This window comes from Sinohyriopsis cumingii, chromosome 12, assembly GCF_028554795.1.
Source record: "Sinohyriopsis cumingii isolate HCF-2022 chromosome 12, ASM2855479v2, whole genome shotgun sequence".
Classification (NCBI taxonomy): domain Eukaryota; kingdom Metazoa; phylum Mollusca; class Bivalvia; order Unionida; family Unionidae; genus Sinohyriopsis; species Sinohyriopsis cumingii.
The window spans coordinates 5,385,554-5,411,052 of record NC_142972.1 but is presented as its reverse complement, the minus strand read 5'-3'; the positions used below and the strand labels follow the sequence as shown (position 1 = coordinate 5,411,052).

The following is a 25,499-nucleotide window of genomic DNA, read 5'->3' as shown; positions in this document are numbered from 1 at the left end:
TCTTAATGTTGCTAGGACAAAGCATCAAAGTGTAGATAGGGTTATCATATCAGAACCTTGTCTAGCGAAGATGCTTGTTGTGATGTGTAAGCAATAAAGACTAGAAATCCAACTAATGACCTTTCAGTTCCATTGCATTATTATCCTTAACCTGCACGCACGCACACACGCACACACACACACACACACACACACACACACACAGAGGTTTGAACTAGCTTCAACTTACAGTAATATTCCTTTGAAGATTCCATCCGGGCAACAGAGCTCCTCTGAGGGATTAAAACAGTTTCCTGAATTCTTGCAATATTTGTGACTAGGATTCAGGCATCTTTTGTTCTGAGCAATATTCGCAATTTCCGTCACCTATGGAACAAGCACAGAGTTAACAAAAGGGGCGGGGGATATATACAAGAGGATAATATGCACATTATTCGCATAGACGTGGAATGATCATTCCATTTATGTAACAATGAACTGCGTCATGGCATGAAAAATCATTCGCTACATAAAAATACAGAAGCCAGCATATATATATATATATATATATATATATATATATATATATATATATATATATATATATATATATATATATATATATATATATATCGGTCAGTGTCGCCCTTACATGGTCGATCAATTTTCCCGATAGTCCTTTCTTTAGTTACAAGAGAGAACCATATATGAAGATAAGAAAAGGACAAAGGGCTGAGACAGTGTCATAGTACATGTTGTGCGGCGTACCAACTTAAAAGGAAAAATAAATAAAAGTCTGAGATCCAAGTTGTTTACCGATTATACTTCCTCAGAAGTCTGGTTTAACTGCAAACTGCGTAGATCCCAATCTGCCTTCGCAAGATTCCCCTCGGGTCTGGCTCCATGCATTTTGTTAGGAGCAGTAATTAGAAAAAAGAACAAAGACCCTGATTTGCTGGTGTATTAGGCGACGGCAGATTAGGGTTTATCTTTTATGTAACTGGATCCGACTTACAGGAATCCCAGAGTTAAAAAGGTAGGAAACTTAACATTCATTTCAAAGCCTGAAAATCAACTTATGTCATATGCATACGAATACAAGTAAGCCTATCGCAAAGTGCTTAATCGATTTTGTATAGACCTGACCATTTAATCAGATCATCGATACTTTGATATAATAATCTATCACATATTGATTTGTCTATATGGTCGATACTTTGATATAATAATCTACCACATATTGATTTGTCTATATGGTCGATACTTTGATATAATAATCTACCACATATTGATTTGTCTATATGATCGATACTTTGATATAATAATCTATCACATATTGATTTGTCTATATGATCGATACTTTGATATAATAATCTATCACATATTGATTTGTCTATATGGTCGATACTTTAATATAATAATCTACCACATATTGATTTGTCTACATGGTCGATACTTTGATATAATAATCTATCACATATTGATTTGTCTATATGATCGATACTTTGATATAATAATCTACCACATATTGATTTGTCTATATGGTCGATACTTTGATATAATAATCTACCACATATTGATTTGTCTACATGGTCGATACTTTGATATAATAATCTATCACATATTGATTTGTCTATATGATCGATACTTTGATATAATAATCTACCACATATTGATTTGTCTATATGGTCGATACTTTAATATAATAATCTATCACATATTGATTTGTCTGTATGGTCGATATTTTGACATAATAATCTACCACATATTGATTTGTCTATATGGTCGATACTTTGATATAATAATCTATCACATATTGATTTGTCTATATGGTCGATATCTTGACATAATAATCTACCACATATTGATTTGTCTATATGGTCGATACTTTGATATAATAATCTATCACATATTGATTTGTCTGTATGGTCGATATTTTGACATAATAATCTACCACATATTGATTTGTCTGTATGGGTAGATTTTTGTGCAATATTGCAAACAAAATGTTTCAAGGAGGCGAGGATGAACACAAGGATGGAAGGACATGACCAAATCAAACTTACCCCTCTTCAAGAACTGGGAATACACACACACATAAAATCCTTATTAGAGCTCTACATCAGTCTCTCCAGTCGTCAAGTCAGCATGTACTATCTATTCCCAGAACATAATCATAAAATTCATTTTGTTTCTTTCTAATAACATCTATACACCTTTCTTAGTTCAGGAATTTTCATTATGCAAAATAATATAAATAACACAAATAGCTTATTTCTACAAAAGGGCGAGAAAAATGCATCAACATTCTCTATCGCCTGAGTAAATCAATGCGTGCATGCAGATTTCAACTTTAGATACATGTAGTTAAAGAGTATTTACAATTTGCTGCCATTGGTAACCATTTGTAAACGAATATTTGACACTTCAGTGATGATACTATCTGCTTTTTTGAGTAGCAAAGGTTGCAGTAGTTAATGGTTGCCATTTCCTTTTACAGGTGAACATCGGGAACTTCAGTTGTAAACAAATTCGGAACGAATATTGTTGTATGCTTTTCAGTTACATTCGTTATTTGTGAGTCATTATAACCTTTCGTTAATCACGTCAGTCAAACTCACAAAAACAAAATTCATTGAACGTGATTATCTTTGGAAAGATATCTTGAATTTTCTTTTTTGACTCTTGCTCAGTCTTCCGTATATAGATGTATCGACAATAGAGTGATACTGATATCTAATCAATATTTAACTCAGCTTAGAACAGAATTTGGAGGCATGGGAAGGCCACAAGTGAAGAGAAACCGACCATTATTACAGTATCAATAAAAGTTTCATAAAACAATAACATTATCATCAAAACATCCAAACTAACCTCCAATGTTATTCCATTTACAAATAACTAATTTTCCAGCACTGTATTCTTTGTGCAATAGGGTGAAGGGGCGATCGCCATTCCTATGCTATAAAAAATTGCATTCGTTACTGATAATTACTTGCAGTTACTAGTTGTAATCGATATGTCACCCTCTGGAGATAGTAAATTGTATCATCTACATCGCAATCTTCATCTAAATTGTTTACAATCATCTGAATCGCCTTCAAGTTTGTTGTCTATATAATTGATGATTGTAGCAATAGGGATACAAGTGAGAATTCTTCAACATGTACTTAGCTATTTGTAAGAAATGATAGATAGGTATGAAATAGAAGATTGGGCTCTGGCACCAATTATGTAGTTCATTTATCAGACATTTTTGTTGACACTAAAAACATACCTTAGATGAACTAGGAGTCACTTTGGTCGTATCTGTTCGACTTGGCTCACTAACAGTGACCAAGCAGAGGCCAGGATCGTAGCCTATGTAATGAGATAAATATCAATAATTAGTCGGCTTTTCTCGCTGATGGTAACCAAGAGCTTAATCATGAATCAAATGATGAAAACTTAATCACAGGAACTAATTTACCATAATGGAAACAATGACAATCGTGTAGCTATAACCATGTATATTGTTCGTCAGGATATTGTATTCCATATGTTTTGTTGTAGAGTGATTCGTCCCTCACCATTAAAGCAAGTAAAACACGACGGAGATTAAAATACGTTTAAAAATCAACCATTTTTCTTCTCTTTTCCAGCATGTTTTGATGCTGGTACTTTTCATATATGTAAAGGAGATTTTACGAAAATATATATTTGTAATTTTCCTCTTTTTATAAATGCAATACATGTTATATAGGATAGCGTATCTGTATTTTATTTTTTGTTGCTTCCATAACGTGATGCTAGTTTCACATGTCAAAACGGTTGGTATGGTTACATAGCGATCACTGCAGTGGCAATTTGCAGTTTATACTCGACATTGACACTGATGCCATGATCATAGATCTTGAACTGTCTCTAGCCCGTTTAATAAGAAAGAAATACTGAAACGTATTTGTAGGCATATGATTCAGTTCTTCTATGTCCAGAAAAATCGAATATGAATGGCACGAGGAAACCACTTTGACGGAATGTCGTGCCACTAAATTGCTCTTCCATAGAGGTAGGAGTTAGCCTTTCTGCTTTGAAATTAGGAATAGCTGAGGCACTTTCTACATAAAAGCATAGCTCACAGCTGTTTTTTATAAACGTATAACATAGCATACAGCTGCCTACGTAAAATATAGTTAACAACTTTCTACGTAAAACATAGCCGACAACTTACTACGTAAAGCATAGCCAACAGTTTTTACGTAAACATAGCCGACAGCTTTCTATATAAAACATAGCCGACAGCTTTTTACGTAAACATAGCCAACAGCTTTCTATGTAAAACATAGCCAACAGCTTTTTACGTAAACATACCCGACAGCTTTCTATGTAAAACATAGCCGACATCTTTCTACGTAAAACATAGCTGACAGCTTTTTACGTAAAACAATACCGACAGCTTTCTATGTAAAACATAGCCGACAACTTTCTACATAAAACAATACCGACAGCTTTCTATGTAAAACATAGCCGACAACTTTCTACATAAAACAATACCGACATCTTTAATCAAGTTATGTACATGTACCTCTTTAAGCGAGACATTAGTTTATCAACTCTCATGCTCTTTTCACAGTGAACGTGTCATTTGTGATAGCAAAATGGTAGTGTATGCCATTGGTTAAATGTGTCATGTACTACATAAGGATTGGGTATATTATCTGCGTGTATGTGTGTGTGTGTGCGCGCGCAAAAGAATCTGAATATAGAGTAAGTTAGTGAGATGGTTAGAACAGTGTCCAGCTAACATTTCAAAAGCAAGAACTATGTTGTCCCATCCCGAGCTCCAAACCGTGGGTTCTTTCTTTCAGAAAACTCACATACTTGTCAAGGCTCCCACACCATCCCCACACACGATATTTCCGGAATCGCCACTGTTGTCATTGCAATTAAAAGTATGAGCGACCAGTGGTGGTGCAAATGTGTCTGCAAATGTGAGAGGGATATATTTACCTGAATTTAATGACGTTAGTTTCGAACTTTCTTCACACCTACATTTGTCCGGGTAGAATAACTGAGAGGCTGTAAATCAATGTGGCAAAGTAATGAAACTTTATGCATAACAACATTTGCTATAAACAAAACGGTTTACGGTTTAAGTAGGTAAATTATATATATATATATATATATATATATATATATATATATATATATATATATATATATATATATATATATATATATATATATGTATATATATCAGAACGTTTTTGATGTGTTAAGATTTAAAACAATGCAGATAATATAAAAATCGCCGTTATGGATTCATATATGGTGAGCAATTTATTATCAATAACAATGTAGCCACAAGACGCCTTATTTAAAATAAATAATTACACTTAGTTTTAGGTTCTTTTAACTTCATTTCACCCCATCCACCTTTTGAATTAGTAAATGGAAATGCAGATTTCAAAAGTCTGAAAAGTGAATCAAATCTTTTGGAACACATTGATTGACATCACTGTTTAGTTTCCGAAACACAAAAATATAAGACTTCTTCTGATTGCCCGATAAACTTAGCGATTTTGATAAAAACAGGTCACCAGAACATGACCCCTATGCCGTCGCTGTCCAAACTTCACGTAAAACAATGGGGATCTGATTTTAATCAGAATTGTTTATATTTGAGTTAGAATAATTATAAATACAGACAAGTATGCAGTTTGTTCTTTTCTTTTCGTTTGTAATCTAAATTTCGGAGAAATTTATGTGAAGGCTATGTTACTGTTTGTTCTTTTTGCAGTGAATAATATCCATGAAAAATACCCCTAGCAATCAAATCACAAGTCACCTGTGCACAAATACCCAACATAGAACTGTCTAATGAGTGGAGTTTTTTTTTTTTTTTTTTTATTTTGTGGCAGAATAAAGCCGAAATCATTTCTTATTTCTTTTTTGGGGTGACAAAACAGAGAGAAATAAACTCTTAATTCGTTGTTTGAGGAAAGTGATAGCATACAACAGTACAGGAATCCATTTTGTTTTCTTATTGTTTATTTAGAAATGTCAATACCGTATTAGTCGACATTAGTATTGAAAGAGAATATAATGCAGTAACAATGAATAAATTACATACATACATACATGCATACATACATACATACATACATACATACATACATACATACATACATACATACATAGGCACGCATGAATAAATATATGTACACATCTAATGAGTCTGTACTTGCTCGTTCTCTTATTTACAACAAAAAGAAAGAAAGGTGTAAACTTATCAAACGGAAAATAAACTTACAACAACAATCTCTCTTCCTGCCTTGAGAGTCTAGTGTATTGTGAAGTGTACCGTCACAGCAAACCTGATCTTGCTCGTAAGGCACTGGGTTGTCGAAATTACACATAAGAAATCCTATGAAAAAATGTTGTGAGATGTAATAAATTACATTTCGGGAAATAGACAAAGTTACACAATATATCTATGTCCCATATTGTTTCCCGATGCATGTTCCAAGTAAATAAAATAGTACCGTAATAAGTCATTTTCATGTACTTTTCATTGGTGTAAATATTTGCACTCGTCTAAATGAAGTTACTTAGATACATCACTTTTAAAACAACAGTGTCAAGGAAAGAGATTTACTTGAAAAAATATATATAATTACTACAGCGTGAAAAGAAGCTTACACTAACTTATTTTTGTCATCGATGAGTGAGCACTCATTATGAAGACAAATACGTCTCTAGTTCCATGCGCATATATGAAACAATTTAAGAGAAATAAAGCAAAACGGTTGAGAATAAACGACCCCCACCCTCCATAAACCCCAATAAATCTTAAGCTCGGATGTAGTCTGCGGCCACATGAACAAAAACGCCCGTAGGCAAAATGGGCCAGCCTTAGGCCGATTCGACCGATTTGGCCCAATGGGACCCCGCGCTCACAGGGGCCCCGTGCGTCAGTAATTTTTAAAAATATATCGACAGAGAGAAAGTAATTTTAAAGCGGTGGAAGGAAATAGTAAGTTCAGTATCATATAAAACTTGTTTAAAAGTTTATTTCCAAATGCCGTGCTCACTGGGGGCCCAGCGCATAAATCCAGCCCCCCCCCCCCCACTGATCCAAATCGGGCATTTGTTCAGGCCGTTCCTGTAGGCAAAACCCACTCATTGCGTTACAGTAATCTTAACACATACATAAAGTACTACTATGACATATCACTACTGAGACATGCTGGTACAAAAAAACTCCTTGATTATGATATGTAATTGTGTAGAATAGGAAATTTCCTTTCTATGGTCATTACCTAAATGTCTTACAATTCATGTTTATCTTCATTATTTTAAAAGAATGCTCAAGCGGTGATATAACATGTTTCTTTCTTGTTAGTTTGTGTGCAATATGTTGCAGTAGACGGTCAGAATAGTCCTTGTGACACGATGATGGTGGGAGGTAGAAAAGCGATCTACCGATATCCTTTACCAATGTTATACACTGGAAAACAAAGTCATACAGATATAAGAAGGCGAGAAAATGTACCTCTTGGCTCGACGTAGGCATGTGACAACCAGCCATCACGTTGCAACTATTTCGATGAACCGCTGTCAAATCGTATCACCCAGCCTGTAGTCATTTTTTACTTAAATGTATTTTTGCAAGTGCAAGCTTTTGCTTGTCGGAAAGGAGTAATTCCAACCGAGTTAGTCACTATAATATTTGACTATATAAAATGTACATTATAAATCGGTATCACTGCTTACGTTTTTTTTTTTTTTTGTGGTTTAATTTCGATGAATAATAATATCTTTGCAAACACAATTCATACACAGAGACTGTTTACCTTTTATCTAATTCGTATCATAGACGTTTCTGCAAATACTGTAAAAAAATCTTTTATTTATAACTATTGTATCGCAATTGTTCGAATCAAGAATTCAAATTGCAATTCACCTTGTCTTTCTGTAACTTCACGTTAAATGAAATAAAGAGATGTAGTGCTCTCACGTGCCAGTTGCGCGTGACTTGAGTGTGTTATGCACTAATATTTGTTCTTGATACAAACATACATACACACTTGTCATGAACTATGAAAGTCACTTACAGCAACCAACATAATGGCGTTATGCTGAGGCTTCTAAAGACCAAGACAGTACTAATGTATTACGGTACAAATCGTACAATCACAGATGGGCGGAGCTTAATGTAGAGGTATTCATAAATAAACAACAAAACTAGCTCTGATTGATGCATTATGTAACATTTGTAGTTCCTGCCAGGCTTAAAAGGTTTAGTCTCTTGGTAACGTGTGAGATTATATTAATTCATATCTAGATCATATTTTGTATTTTATGATTTGGAAAAAATGTGATGCATCATTGGAAATGCATCTGCTGAGAATGGATAACTCTTACCTTGTTAAGTAGCAACAGAGTTATCTCTCTTAAATGAGTGGAGTACCCGGTTTTATCCTCGTCAAACTAACAATATCATTTTTGTTCTCTATGACATTGTATGAAGCGCGATCTGGAGTAGGATATAAAGTACATGTATATCACCAAACATTAGCTTTAAGGCATATGGAACAGCAATCGGTACTGTGATACTTTCAGTGGAAACCTTACTACATATATAAGGAGCGGTAAGTGGTAACAGGGCTGCCAAGTATCTAAAATTAAACACGCGGAGCAGCAGAGAGGGTGAACAGACCATAGAATTACGACAAAACAAATAAAACAAACAAATAAATCATCTCGTAGAAAGGTCAAGATTTTACAAATGAACTTTTCCTTGAGATGTTTATTTTTGCAATGGACGATTGTACTAATAAAACCTCAGTTTGAAATAGTAGCTGAAAAAATAAGGTACTCTACGTGTTTATTTATTTCTTGTTTATTTTTTTGACGACCAACGTTGGTAGGTACCCTCTCTGCTGCTCCTCTTCTGCTGATATTAATTAAATTATTATGTTATAATAAAATGATACATCCAGAATCTAATACTGCAAGAACAGCACGAGAACGATTAGAAACAATTAAAAAATTTCTTCCTGTCAGAGACTCATTTAGAAAAAATCTGCAAGCGCAGCAAGAATCAAAAGTTGAGTACGAAGAAGACACTAAAAAACTATTTAAACCCGTCACTGCAGCTACTAAGAAAGCTGCAGCGGCTGTTGAAAAAACTATATGGGGAGATATTAAAGAGGAAGATGAGAAGAGGAAAAAGGGTATTTTTCCGGTATTAGAACAAACTGCAGCGCAGGCTGAAAAAATAGCAAGAAGAACCAAACAAACAAAAAAGATTTTACGAGACCTTCCAACTGGCATAGCCGCAGCTCAACCTCCACCTGTTGGTGAGGAAATACTTGAAGGTATTGGAGAACTTCGTACTGAAGTCGCCGATGTGAGAAAAAAACTTGCATCTAAATCCAAACCAGCAGGAGAAGACGTAGAATTAATTGCAAAATTTAACGAAGGAGTTGTTGAGGAAATTAGAAAAACTGAAAGAGAGAGATTACCTGAGATGATATTAGATAATATATCTAATAAATCTAGTATTTTAAAACCCCGTCATGAAAAAACAAATGATGATAATTTCATTAAATGGATATATCGCGTATATTACAACAAAAAACAAGCTAGAGGTCTAGAATACGAAAGACTTAAAGAAGAAGTAAAAAGACTTTATAGAGAGAGATGGGAACAACTAGAACAAGGAGAGTCCTACCAGTATCAGCTTCCTCCACCTCTGCAACAAATAGAACAACAGCAATCTTCTTCGCCACAGCAAAGGTTGAAGTCGGAAATAGAAAGGACTAAAGAGCTAATTAAATTACTCCCCTCGAAGAAAATTTCTGCACCGGTTGTAACATTTACACCGACAGATTCACCACATGGATTTCGAGAAGGTGACTCACCCCCGGCCACCACTGAAGTACTTACTCCGGTATTGCAACCACCAGTATTTAAAACACCTCAAGATGAACCTAAAACAGGACGTGGTTTATGTCCTGATAATATCATCAATGACGTGTCACGGTTAGAAGTCCTCATAGGAGGAAAACGTGCTGGAAATAATTCACCAGAAATAACCAATGAAGCAGCTGATATTTGTCGGCGACTATTTCAAGGTGGTATCATGGATATTGGCGTTTACCGAGAACTTATTGATGAGCTCGTTGATGACTAGTTGTTAGATAAATGGTAAATAAAATAAGATGATTGTGCATGATAATCATCGTAAACCCACACAGGTTAGAGCGGTAAACTCACGATTACCAATCTATAGTGTTATTTACGGAAATGGACTTGGTGATGTCATTCGGGGATTATTCACGAGGATAGCTCCAAAAGTAGCACCAGTTGCAAAACAATTATCGATGAAGGCTATTGATATTGTTCGTGATAAAGCTCCTGGTGCAATTGTCAATGTTGCTGGTAAGGCGTTCTCGGCGATCAAGGAAAGACTAGCACGATTATTGCGACGAAAACAACAACCACCGGTGAAACTGGCAAGTACTGAGGTGATGCCCGCAGACGTAAGTAAAATAATAAATCAGGCTGCAAATCAAAAACTAGCGGCGTTAGCAGATCAAGGACTCGGTGAATCTGGAAATAATATCTCAAGTTTGATATCAGGAAGTGGAACTTTCCGAGGTGGAATTTCCCGAAGGCGGTGATCAACGTGTTAGACGAAAAATAATTATAATAAAATGTTCAAGCGCGTATCCGACACAGCATTTGACATGGAAGCACCCGTCCTTAAGGATGAATCTGTACGTGATTATCAATTTTATTCCTATGACGCAAAACAACCAGATCAACGTGGAAGAATTGAACTACAAGTTCATGACACAAGTAGATACTTTTTACCCGCTGATGCCTTTCTTGAGGTAGAAGGTACAATTATAAAAACGGATGATACTAATTACTTAGATCCAGTAAAAATTGGTTTTGTCAACAACGGGATCATAGCATTATTTAGTGGCGCCACATACATGATTGATGGAAAAAATATTGAATCAATTCAGAATGATGTCGACGTTGCTACAACAATAATTGGTCTGGCGAGATATTCTGATGATTATACAAGATCAGCAGGTCCCACAATGATGTTTGTGAAAGATAACTCCGATAACCCTGAAAATGATCCGTATAATATAAGACGACCAAGAAATTTTGCCGATAACGCTGATGCTGATGTGTGGCCAGTAGTTCATGGTTCTAGCGAAAATTTCAACTTGGGATTTGCAGCACGTAGAAATATGTTGCTAGGAGGCAATAGAGGTTTTTCATGTACAATTCCACTATCGCATATTTTTGGATTTTGCAGGAATGTTAAAAAGGTTATTTTTGGAGCTAGACACACGGTTGTTCTTGTAAGAAAGAACGATGATAATGATGCTCTGTGGAGACCCGTTGGTGACGCTGGTAAAGTAATATTATCGAAACTTTCACTGTGGATGCCGGTAATGACTCCAACGATCGCAGAAGAACAGCGATTAATTTCTTTCATGGATGCAGGTGGTAAATCCTTGTTGTCATGGTTAACAACAAGCACGGATAGCATGCAAACTAACGTTAACGGTCAGTTTACATGGCATATAGCATCACAACAGGGTGTTTCTGCACCACGACATATTTTCATTGCTTTTCAGGGAACTAATCGTTTAAACTCACAAATTCACTCTCATATGATATTTGACCAATTAGGTCTCACAGATATTTCTTTACGGATAAACGGACAACAAGAACCAACAGAAAATGTACAACTAAATTATGCATTAAATCACATAGGACGTGCATATCATCGTTTGATGTCATTTATGGGACGTGATCAAAATGTTGATACCGGGTTGCAAATATCACAACTAGATTTTAAAAAATTGTATCCGATTTATTATTTTTCATTAGAACATCTTGATCTATCAAAACAATCTGTCGTTGATATACATCTCAAAGCAACATTAAATACCGGTGGTGTTGATTACAGAGCGATCGCGGTCATACTTAGCGACAAGGCCATGTTATTTGAAGGTGGCAGTGGTCGAATGAGAGTTGTTGATGCACCGGTGGAAAATCTTTAATCGTGTTATTTAGAAAAATATATTTTATATAAAAATGTCGTATAGTCATGTTAATGTTACTCTGACTCCTGGTCAGGTAAAAAAGCTTCAATCAAAAACCGCCAACAAATGCGGAACTAAAATATCACTAAAACGAGATCATATTAGTGGTGGTCCAAACAAATTATCGTTGACAAATAATCAGATTAAACATTTCAATAAAGCCCTGGAATCAAAAACTGGAGTTCAATTCCATCTCTCCCCGAGCGCCATCAAAGACATGGTTAAAACGGGTGGTATATTTCCACTACTTGCGGCCATTCCGGCATTAATAGCTGCGGCTGCTCCAGCCGTAGCAAAAGCGGCCGCGTTAGGTGCTGTTGGAACAGCCGCTGAAATGGCACTAAAGAAAGCAACAGGGCGGGGATACAAAAAAAAGGGACGCGGTCTAAGATTACCGGGATCTCGTTGGGGGAGAGGCCTAAGGCTTCCAGGGTCATTTCGTTAGACGTTCCATCATCAAATTTTGATTTACTTGATGCTGCTAAAAAATTAAAAATATCTGCCTTTAGAGGTGTTTTTATGCGAGATCAATTACCGAAACAACCAAACAAACTAGAAACAGGTATTATTAATCTTGACAAACGTTCCGGACCCGGTACTCATTGGGTATCATACGCGGTTGATCCGCGTGGAATTGTTTATTTTGATTCGTACGGGTTAGCTCCACCTGTTGAATTTATCAAGTATGTCTCACCACTCCACGCAACAACCAGAGGTTATAAAGTTTGGTATTCAACGCTACCCACACAAACAATGACAGATCCGCCAATATGCGGCCGTGAAGTAATTAATGTACTCGACGCTATATCAAAATCATCCAGGCCGCCACATAAAGTCGTGCACGATTATACAAGCAACCGATTTGTTGCGCGTAAGGCGTTTTAAACAACGGATCTTATTATAATGGTTGACATTTACGGAAGATCTTCACGCGTTAAGAAAATAAAATCCGACGTTGATCTGTCGAAGTATGCGACTAAAGATGACCTCGCTGATATTATGAACCTGGCTGGAGTTGATCCAGATGAAGTTGTTATTTTTCAGGATCGATATGGTAAACTAAAAACCAGCAATATCAAATGGAATGATATAGTCCGGCGAGTACTCGGTGCAGTTGCAGATAATATTCCCGTGTTTACTGACGGTGGTAGAATCAGAGATTCAAGTATGTCACTTAAAACCATCAGAGATGAAATTACAAAAAGTGTTGCTAATCGCGTGAGAAACACCGGTGACACAATGACAGGTGAACTTAGCATGAACGGGAACAAAATAGTAGCTGTAACAGCTCCAAAATCTGACAACGACGTCGCAAACAAACTATACGTCGACGACGTGGATGGAAAACTATCCACGCTACGGGCCGAATATGATGTTCACGTAAACGCGTTCACAAATCTTCGCAGAAATTTTAGAAAAATTAATGAAACCGCAGAAGATTTTTTTGGTAATCCGTTGGTCGCTGATATAAAACTCGTTGATATCAAAACTGACCTAGACACGATCAAACAAAGACAGCAAAACATCGTAGCGGGAATTCCTGAGATTGTCAACAAAACAAATTTGATTAAAATTTCAGCTGCAATACCTCCCGGGCATATCACAAACATCGTATGCACGGTATCATCGGGATTTGCAACATGGTCGCAGCAAAATAATACTATCAAATATACCGCAACAGTCACTGGCGTGTACAGGCTATCTGTGTTTAGTGCTGCAAAATTTGAAATATTTACAACGTTTCCATGGCGTCATTCCACCGACAGGTTTTCCGGGGTTGTATCTGTTGTATTAAATAGCGGAACCGAAGAAATATTTATTCTGGAAGCAGATGATAAGAAATTAACCGCAACATCCTTCTGGTGGTGTTTGGAATTTGTAGCTGAAACACCTCAATTGGTTACTGCATAAAAATATATATGGACGGTGCACAATACAGATACAATCAAGCACGTGAATGGCAGGCGGCGCTAAAAGATCAAGTTGATCAATATACAGTAAAAGTAAAAAAATATCGACGACGATTGGTTATCGTTGATGTGATTGTTTATTCAGTATCCGCTGTTGTTGCTGGAACCGGTGTAATATTATCAGCGTTGACAACGATGGCACCAGTAGCTGTAACTATCTGTATTTCAGCAGCAACAACTATTGCAGGTGTGCTTGGTATCATCACAAAAAAATATGTACTTGTACGAACGAAAAATTATCCGATTACATGATAAGATTACATACAGCGACGGTAGCATACTCGAAATTATCCTCGTTGTTATCAGCGAGTCTCAGTGATGGAATTATATCTGATTTCGAATTTTCAATGATAACCAAAATATACGATGAAGGTATTAAAGATACAAGTATCAATAATGACAGAATTACTCCAGCAGATCGTGACCAACACAACTCCGCCAAAGATAACGATGATCTCGGTAAGTTCAACTAATCCTGAATTTAGTGTTAATTTTCCTACTGCAATTCCAGTAAAAGAAATAGCACTAGCACAATTACGAGTATATTACAGCTGGCCAAATATCAGATCAAAATCATTTAATGGTACACCAGCAAATAATTCGCTCGTATTTACTAACAAGAACAAACCCGATGGAACACCTGACTGGGTTGTTGTTGGTATACCAACCGGCAGTTATGAGATTGAAGAGATCAGTGAGGAATTTGCGCGTAGAATAAAATCAATAACAGGAAAATAATCAAAAATATCAATTAATGTTCATGAGCCGACGTTGTCCTCGACGATTGAAATAAACTCGCCTGATTATGCCGTTGATATTTATCAATCTTCAATCAGATCAGTGCTAGGATGGCCTGAAATTCCCAGGGTGTATGAAGGACCACCAGAACCAACTCGGGATGATTTTACGTCAAAGACCAGTCTTCGTCATGATATTAAAATGAATTCAGAATGGCTAGATTACATAGAAGTAAAACCAGGATGGAGGGGGGGGGGGACACCTGTATATGATCCTAGAGCTCTTTTGTATAATCTTAATGAACGTGTTATTGCTTTGAATATTGATTCTATATTTGCTTCAATAAACTTAGACCATGAAATACAAGTAAATAATTTACGTGATAGTTTTCAAGAGTATTTATTTGATTCAACATCTGCGCGCGATAATATTATTAGGTACATAGAAGTTTTAAATTATATAGTTAATTCTTCTGAAGTTATCTATAACAGAATTAGAGATATGGTTCTTAAGTCATCAAGCGATTATAAAAAATCCTTCGCAGCCAAGTACAAAATACCCGAAGCTGACATTGTAACGTTTAAGTTTCCTGATTATAATCCGGATAAATTAAGAAAATCTGTCAATGATGTCATTGATGAGTTTTTTCCTAAAATACTCGATGCGTGGAAAAAACTAGCACCATTAGCAGTTGTTCTCAGATATGATAATGATCCACATGGCGGCGGAAGACACATATCTCCGGGGATCGTTAATATAACATCGACGGTCGCGGTCAATCTGGTTTGTGACGTAATCGATGGCAGCTATCAAATAGATCTCGGAAGATCAAATCAAGCTCAACAAGGATACATCCTGTACACGTTCACACCACAAGTTCCCCCTGGAAATTTAATCGTGCAAGAACCAACTAATCCTGTGTATTTGCGGTGTCACAATAATATGTTAACGCGAATCAATTTTAAACTCACAGACCACCTTAATCGCTTGATTGACATACGTGAAGAAGAGCTTGTAATAAATCTGTATGTAAAGTCGTAAGACTTCCGTCGTAAGGATTTCTGTCCTAAGGACTTCCGTCGTAGATCTTCATGTAATGGAGGGTTTTACACGCGAGGATTTCTTAACAGTTAGAAGAACATTTGTAACAGAGATCAGACTCAAATTCGATCAACTTAAAAAAATATTTTATTATTACTGGCACAAATTTGTGTTTGGTACAAATTAATCGGCACAGGCAACTAAAAAAGCTAGTCGATGAAAGTAAAATTAAAATTTCTATCACAAAAAAAAATAATATTTATTAATTTTCCTGACTTTTACTGAAATTGTACAAATTACTTGATTTTGACTACCAACTACCCCCTCAGAAACATAAAAATGCACGAACTACTTGATTTTGACTACCAACTACCCCCTCAGAAACATAAAAATGCACGAATTACTTGATTTTGACTACCAACTACCCCGTCAGAAATAAGAAATTCTAACCTTGTCAAATTGTTCCTAACAAATTTTATTTATTATAAATTAATTTTATTTATTAATAATATTATTTTTACTGAGATTTTTATTTTTTTTTTACTAAAATACAACGAAATTGCTCAATTTTCCTGATTTTGACTACCAACTACCCCGTCAGAAATCAAGTAATTCGTGCATTTTTCTTTGATTTTGACTACCAACTACCCCGTCAGAATCAAGTAATTCGTGCATTTTTCTTGATTTTAGTAAAAAAAAAATAAATCCTCAGTAAAAATAATATTATTAATAAATAAAATTTATAATAAATAAAATTTATAATAAATAAAATTTATAATAAATAAAATTTATTAGGAACAATTTGACAAGGTTAGAACTTTCTTGATTTTGACTACCAATACACGTGGTCAGCGTTGACATGGACCCCAGTTACCAAAACTTTCATTTTCATTATCACCAGTAATGAGGTTACTCTGGATCGTTTCACCAGTAACGAAGTTACCTTGGATCGTTTCACCAGTAACGAGGTTACCTTGGATCGTTTCACGATCTAACATAATTTTTCTTAATAGTCTTATGCGAGTACTAATCGTTTTCTTTGCCTCATACTCGTGGGATAATAACGATTTAATTCTTTCTACGGCGGCAGAAAGAGGAACGAACTCCTTCACATGATCATCTTCTACGGTAGCTAGCGACTGAAACATTGCCGATTGAATCCGTTTCATGAGCCTGTATTCAGATGATAGTGTGTGTGTCCCCATGGTTTTACGTTCTTGTAAAATCTCAAAGTCAGAAACTATTTTTTCAGGATTAAGTTCATCAGATATATTAATTCCATCTTTTTTCAATTTTTTAATAGCGACAATTACATCATTGATATTTTCATGGTTCATTATATAATATATAAATCTTTAAAATAAAAAAAATATCCCTAGAACACCTATCGAGTGTATTAGCGAGTTCGTCGGGATGTTTCAGGGGACAGCACAACCAAGAACTCGTAGCTTGCCACCGCAATCTACCAAGTTCATTAGGCAAATATTCCCTCTACGAGAGCCCCTAACCCGCCAAACAACGGTCTAGAGGCCCAAGAGGGAGGACAGCACAGTCCTCATTAAACTCGTAGCTTGCCACCGCAATCTACCAAGTTTAGAGGATATACATATAACATATAACTAACTAAGGACAGCACAAGGACAGCACAGTCCTCATTAAACTCGTAGCTTGCCACCGCAATCTACCAAGTTTAGAGGATATACATGTAACATATAACTAACTAAGGACAGCACAGTCCTCATTAAACTCGTAGCTTGCCACCGCAATCTACCAAGTTTAGAGGATATACATATAACTAACTAAGGACAGCACAAGGACAGCACAGTCCTCGTTAAACTCGTAGCTTGCCACCGCAATCTACCAAGTTTACAGGATATACATATAACATATATACAATGAAATGGTTATATACAATGAATGAAGAGCCCCTATCGAGTGTATTAGCGAGCTCAGATTATGAATGAAACGGCACTAACTAAGGACAGCACAAGGACAGCACAGTCCTCATTAAACTCGTAGCTTGCCACCGCAATCTACCAAGTTTAGAGGATATACATATAACATATATACAATGAATGGATATATACAATGAATGAAGAGCCCCTATCGAGTGTATTAGCGAGCTCAGATTATGAATGAAACGGCACTAACTAAGGACAGTACAAACATGTACGCTCAGCAAAATCCCACCCACAATAATTAATCCAGTGGGTGATACGAAAATATGTATCAACCACAAGTCAATATTGTGGTTGGGAATTTTGCTGAGCGGGGGGGTTTTTGCGGTTCCCCCCACTATTATAAAAATCGCAATTATGCGCACACCACCGACAAATTGTCAGCCATGGGGATTCGATCCTGGACCGCGAGCGTCACAGTCCAATACCATACTGATCGAGCTATCAAACATTGTTACGAACATATGTTTCGGAAGTTAATATATAGCTAGCTATATAGCTAGCTATATAGCTAAGGAACCAATATTTACACTAAACAGCGGTTTCTGAATAATAACAGTTTCTGTATTTAACAGTTTCTGTATTTGTAGCGGTTTCTGAATAATAACAGTTTCTGTATTTGTAGCGGTTTCTGAATAATAACAGTTTCTGTATTTATAACAGTTTCTGAATAAATACAGTTTCTGTATTTGTAGCGGTTTCTGAATAATAACAGTTTCTGTATTTATAACAGTTTCTGAATAATAACAGTTTCTGTATTTATAACAGTTTCTGAATAATAGTTTCTGTATTTGTAGCGGGTTTCCCAAGTAGACTGAGAATCAATAATAACAGTTTCTGTAATTGTAGCGGGTTTCCTAAGCAGACTGAAAATCAATAATAACAGTGGCATTAATGCACAACTGCAGGTCGATTACAATGAGCAACGGTTTCTGTTTCACACACAGCTTCCTACGGATCAATAACATTATCATGTGTTGTATGATGGGGAAATATTTAAAAAACATAAATAATACTTCTACGAGTAATTAGTTACGATGTAATTAGTTAAACTGACTAATTACGATCATAAAAAACCAACCATCTACGAAGAAAACTATATATTACAAAGTAATCTCCCCTTATATAATCAAAAATTCAGTAGTGTATGGAGGACCTACTGTGACATAAATTAAAAAAATTAATTCAATGTGGTGATGATAGTTAATAATGTGGTGATGATAGTTAATAATGTGGTGATGATAGTTATTGATACTTAAAGATAATTTTCTGCTTATATTTTTTCGAGAAGGTGGTTTTATATATATTTTCTGCTACTTTTGTACTGATTGCGAGTGAATATCAAAATATTTCGCAGCCGCGTTCATAGACTGAAACATAATTACACTGCCAGTTTCTATGCTTGTGGAAATTACCGCCCTCTTTCCGATTGTCTTACATCTTCCTGTATTACCGCGTGTATTATTCTCGCTGTGAGAGATAGCTTGTAAATTGGATAAATTATTGTTTTGAGTGTCCCCGTCAATATGATCAATAACAAGACCGTCATTGATCACTCCGAAGAAACATTCATACGTAAATCTATGACACAGATAATGTTTCTTTCCCCCCCCCCCCGCATGTGAACATTAGATAACCAACATTAGTAATATAACCAACTTGTTTCTTCAACTTGCAGTGTCTGATGATACCATTAATATTTGATTCATAGTTTGTTATGACAGGATGTGGGACAAATATATTTTGCTCCATTATAATAATATTATATGTTTAAATCATTGTTTGTCTGAAATCTTGATATATAATCCCTCACGGATTTTATAGCGTTTTCACCGCTATTATTTTTTTTGTCATAATATCTTTTAAGCTCTCTGAACCGTTTCCCGCCGCACTTCCCACATAATTCTGTCTTTCCTCGCACTCCAATACCACACCGTAGACATGGTATTGGTCCTAGACTTCCTCGTCGTATGTTTTGTGAGTGCATCCAACAAAATTCCTTTCTACAGGATTTGTTGCATCGATTTACTGAGCCGATCATCAACCATCTGCATTGGGACATTGTATATATATATATATAATTTTCTTTATTTAAATATTTGTTTTAATTATATGAACGAGTTTGAGAGATTATCCCAAACTAGGCCTGTTAAGTATAAATTCAACCTTGACAGATTATCTTCTGACTTGCCAGTACGAGATCTGGTTGATCCGAAAAATAAAAGTTTGATCTCGAAAATTCACGACGCCAAGAAAGAATTTTACACGGATGGTGCATCTCATACATGGTCAACGTTCAAGATTATACGAAACACTGACTTTGTCACGGACGCTACAATGAATGACAAACGAGCGGCAACTATCATTAACTACATCGCTGAATACGAGGGCAATCAAAAATATTTCTTCAGAGTAAAATTTATTGTATTAACAGAAACAGATAGTTGGATTATCCGTGACAAATATGATCCTGTCCTTGGTAATAATAAAACTATCATATTAAGTAAAAATTCCAGACCGGGTCTACTGACAGGTATTGACAAACCGTATTATGAACGAGCATATCCTGTAACAGCAGTTATTTATGGAATTTATGAGATAAATAAAAAACCTAACGTTGATAAACTAGCGCCGATGAAATTTTCAAGGTTAAATTGTGTAGCTGAACGAGTAATAGAACACTTTACAAACGCGATGCGTGGAAATGGATTAACTGATTTAAGGCGTGAAAAAATAAACTCGTGGGCTGATTCAGTTAAGGATACCGGTGCTACAATAAAAGATGTTGCTGGGTTAGGAAAAATATTAAAATTTCCAATAACCGTAGCGACAATAACGGGAGAAGTACTGTACCAGTCGAAATATAAATCGAAAGGAGCTCCAATAAATATTATCGATCATAACGCGCACGCATGGACTAACGCGGTAACAATATTTCCACGTGATCGAACTGTTAGATTTTACCCCCCAGACAATTCTGGGGCAGATAATTCTGGGGCAGATAATTCTGTGGCAGATAATTCTGTGGCAGATAGTATGTTTGATTTTATCAACGAAATAAGTAAAACCGATCCTGTATCGGTATGGTTATTTAAAAGTAATGAGGAGGGTGAATTTGATCAGTTTGTCAAACCGAACGGTGAAATATATCGCACAGAATCCCTCCATGACGAGATGAAAAATCTTGCGACGTTTTTACAGTACAAGCACGCGGAAAATACTGACAAATTACTAACTAATTGTTTTACCGTTCCATCTGTTGCGGCTCATTTCGCCAGAGAACGAAATTCATGGAAACCAACACGATTTGATTTATTCGAGGACGTACGCGCAAGTTGCGTCGAATATGGACATGGCGGATTATGGAATACCAAATACAATTACAATGATGTTATTTCGGTTGATATGGTTGCATGTTATCCAGGAAGTTTTCTGGGATACGGAGATTGTTCTACGTACTTTGAAAGATTTGGTCACCCTACAAACGAGATGACGCGAGTGGCAATTAATGGACCATTACCTGATTTTGATCTGACTGGATTCGCCTGTATTGAATCGTTCGAGTTTAACGAAAATCTTCACAAGATTTGTTATGTTTGGTTTGGTAGACATTTTTGTGAAAAACGTTGGGCACCTATAGTTTTGTTGCGATATATGCTAGATTGTATGATACTGACATCGTTGGTGGTCAGTGAGGCAATTATATCATATCATGCACAGACCAAAGTTTGGTTGCCCATGTCAGATTCTGAAGTTATCAGCGAGTTTAAGGAAAAATATCCTGATATTTCCGAAGATGATATTCCTAATAAACTCAAAACCGCAAAAGATCTCGGTAGAAAAATTATAGGTAAATTTACTCAAGGTGGTGCATATGATTATAAAAGACATCACGCACGATTAATTTTAGATGATGCCGAGTACGATTTTATAATCGCTGATACAACGGCGAAAAATACGTTTGTAAATCGAGAGAGTGTTTATTTATCCGACGGAACAAAATTAGGTACGATCGTTAGTTACATAAATGACGTATCCCCGCAATATACTCATCTAAGATCTTCCATGTTGGCTTATGTTTCTATAAATTTATTATCGATGATTAATAGATTTCCTGAGACCGCAGTCAGAGTCGCAACAGACTCGTTTTATATTTCAAGTAAATATTTAGAACCTGTTATGAAATTTACAAGTAATGATGAACGATGGGGTTCGTGGAGAATAAAAAAGGAACTATTACACAATTATGTAGAATCAGCAGATGTTCCAGTGAGAGATTTTTATCGTGAGGGTAATAAAATATCAGAAATGTCGAAGGCACCATCGTTGAGTGATCCAATAACCAGATATAAGACAGTATATCTCAATGGACCTGGTGGATGCGGCAAAACAACTCGAACGATTAATGTTTTTAGAAATTCAGATATAATCGTGCTGACACCCACACATAGACTCGCACGTGAGATGAAACAGCGGCAAGTACAATCGTGTACGTATCATAGTTTCTTCCGATGGCGCGGGGATAAATGGACTCCTGAACGGATGGGAGAAAAATATATACCTAAAATAATTATTTGGGATGAGATATGCACGGTGTCATTGGATACATTAAAAATGTTTCTTGATTGGTTGTTGACGAAAAATACCGCCATAATAATGTGTGGCGATCATGGTCAACCGCCGCCCTTTGTTGGACCATCTCCACATGATTGGTTAAAAAATTTCGTTGATTATTACGAAGAAATAGATGATGATCATAGAGCTCTTGATGCAAATTTGAGGGAGTTTAAAAAATTAATCAGATTACAATCAAACAAAATTCAGTGTGAAATAATACGTGGAGTGATCTCAGAGACATCAATGAGTGATTTTTTGAACTCATGGAGACCCACCGATTTGATCGTAGCAAGTAGAAAAATAGTCAGAGACGCTTTACAACAACAGTTATTTCAACTACATAAAGAACAATATTCAGAATTACCCGTTCCGTTGTGTTATAGACCATCAGATACACGAAAACAGAATATTAATGTTGATATTCCAGGACCCTTGACAGAGTCAAGGAAACAGAATCTCGTATTAAATGATATTGTCGCCGTTGATATCAGTGTGGTCGAAGATGCATTAGGCGCTGACAAATCTCCATGGGTGTTGGGATACGCCATGACAATCCACTCGTCTCAGGGATTAACTATTTCTGATACACGAGTCTGGATTGTAGACGATCGCATCGAGTGGTCAAATTTAGTTTATTTAGCGGTATCGAGGGTCAGAAATATATCTCAATTACGTAGAATCATAATTCCTGAAATCGTTGATAAATTTAACATCATCGATGATAATATAATAAGAAAAAAATTAATCGGATACAAACAATCTGACAAAAAAAATAAACGTGACTTTGATCTTGATGTTGAATTTATTATTAAGTTAAAACAGCAGCAGAACAATCATTGCATCAGTTGTAATTGTATAATGTTATGGCGGTATTCGAGTAATGATTCAAGACAATTTACCGTAGATAGAAAAGATAATAGTCGCGGTCATACACGAGAAAATACCATGTTAACCTGTCTTGAGTGTAATCGACGTAGAGGCGCTAGTTAAGTGATCGAAATCACCGGAGTGATCGCGGTGGTAGTTGTGTATCCGCGGGAATTATTTGTAGTTGTTCACGTGTAAATCCACGTTGAGGAGCGGCCGAATCTAATCTGTAGATTGCAGGTCTGGAAACGCCTACATTTCTTCCAGTGGATCTTGTCACGGTAGATATTTTGTGTGTGGTAACACTCCAAATAGGATCAGTTGCTCTCGCTTTACCACCTTCAAGTTCACCAGGCTCATATAAATATCTGACTGTGACATCACCTAATATTTTTTGTTTTCCAGCATCTTTCCGTTGTGTTGGTATATTTTTTTTTGTGACCGCGCTAATGGGTTTCATGTTGGTTGTTCGTGTAATCTCATTATTTAATGCAGCTATCACGATTGGTAATCTTGCCACCCATTCGCGAGATCTTTTATCCTGAATAAATTCCCTCGCGTATTGATATCCAAATAACCGTTCAGCAAGTGTTCGATTAAATCGCTCAACAATTGCTTGATCACGGTGAATTGCAGTATGACCTCGTCGTATTTTGGTATTATGTTGTTTCATCAGCGATGATACTGGACCAAGAAATTCCTTACCAGGATCAACCTGTAATAGATTTGGCCATCGTAGACCACCTCGTGGTCCACCACCTCGTTGATAAATTCGTTCAAACGCATCGGCTACTTCAGATGATGTTTTCGCTGATAGCGGCTCTGCTTCTTTATATCTACTTGCAACATCAACTACGGTTAGCGCGTACTTGTACGTTTTTCCACGCACAGTATCATGCGGTAAAAACAGAATATCAGCTTGATGAACTTCATTAGGAACACTGACATCGAAATACGAGTACTGAATTTGTTTAGGACGTGGTAGATAAATTTGCCATATTGCTTGTTTAGATAACCACGTTTTAGCAGTAGAATGTTTAACCGCCGCTGCATCAGCGAGTTTACCAATTGCTGCTTTGCCTCTCCAGTATCCTCTCGGTGAATAATAAATTGATTCCATTATTAATTACCAGCCCCAATCGCTAATTTACCTTTCATCGAGGATCTTACTAACCAATTAGCTAATGATTCTCTAATATTTTTATTTTTTATAGAATTTAATGAATGAATTAATTTTACATCTGCAATATGCCTATCTTGTAGATTTTGACTTTTATAAGCTACATCATGAGCATGACAAGCTCGATCAATAGCATTTATTGGTTCCTCGCCTGGTTTTGGTTGATCTTGATCATCGAGCCTGATATCAAGTCGAATACCAGAACCGCAATAATTATATCCTGGTAGATGTTTTTCTCCACTATATTTAGCCCATGGAGCACCTGGAAACTTTGACATCAAATTAGCAATATCACCACCGCGCTTATTAGGTAAAAACGAAAATTTCTTTCTACCGCATACAGAACATTTTCCACCATACGCTATTTTTTTATTTTTTGTTATAACCGTGGCTAAATCAGTAGTTGGAGTTTTAACTCTACAGCGTAAACAATATAAATTCATGTTATAATATATATGGATATAATTGATTTCTCAGCAACTCGGCAACGAGAGCCAGTTAAGCATCATCCTGCGCTACCGAACTCCATCAGAATGATTATCATAGGACCATCTGGATCGGGTAAGACGCAATTATTACTTAATCTGATAATGAGATGGTTGAAATGGGATAAGTTGTATTTAGTAGCACCATCCGTTGATGATCAACGATGTTATGATGTACTTAAAGATTTCAATGAAAACGCGCGATTACTGGATGAAGATAATGATGTTATAGAGTTTATAACCGATATTGATGAAGCACCATCCGTAGATTCCATAGACGGATTTATTAATAATTTAGTTGTATACGACGATGTGATGCTAGATAAACAATCAAATCCAGCCAGAATATTTTCCCGAGGTAGACACAAAAATACAGACGTGATCTATGTTACTCAACGATATACACAAATTCCGAAGGTGATCAGAGACAACTGCAACATTTTAGTTGTGTTTAATGGCGTAGACACACACACGTTGCGAAATATTCATCAAACTTGGTGTGGTGGTGACATGGATATAATTAAATTCAAAAATTTCTTCTCACG

The 25,499-nt window shown here is 36.1% G+C and overlaps 1 protein-coding gene across 4 annotated transcripts in view; it reads right to left on the bottom strand.

Moving 5' to 3' along the window:
• LOC149785938 (uncharacterized) overlaps positions 1-25,499 on the bottom strand; it is a 74,883-nt gene that overhangs the window by 10,890 nt on the left and 38,494 nt on the right. For 3 of the 4 annotated variants that reach the window (XM_089976183.1, XM_089976184.1, XM_089976182.1), the window contains exons 2-5: positions 6,272-6,385; positions 4,969-5,037; positions 3,257-3,339; positions 230-366 (exon numbers count right to left, since the gene is read on the bottom strand). In XM_089976183.1, the coding sequence (XP_089832309.1) occupies positions 230-366; positions 3,257-3,339; positions 4,969-5,037; positions 6,272-6,385 (403 nt within the window). Of the gene's footprint in view, positions 1-229; positions 367-3,256; positions 3,340-4,968; positions 5,038-6,271; positions 6,386-8,385; positions 8,541-25,499 lie in introns of those variants that run through there. The other variant, XM_089976185.1, reaches the window with a different exon arrangement.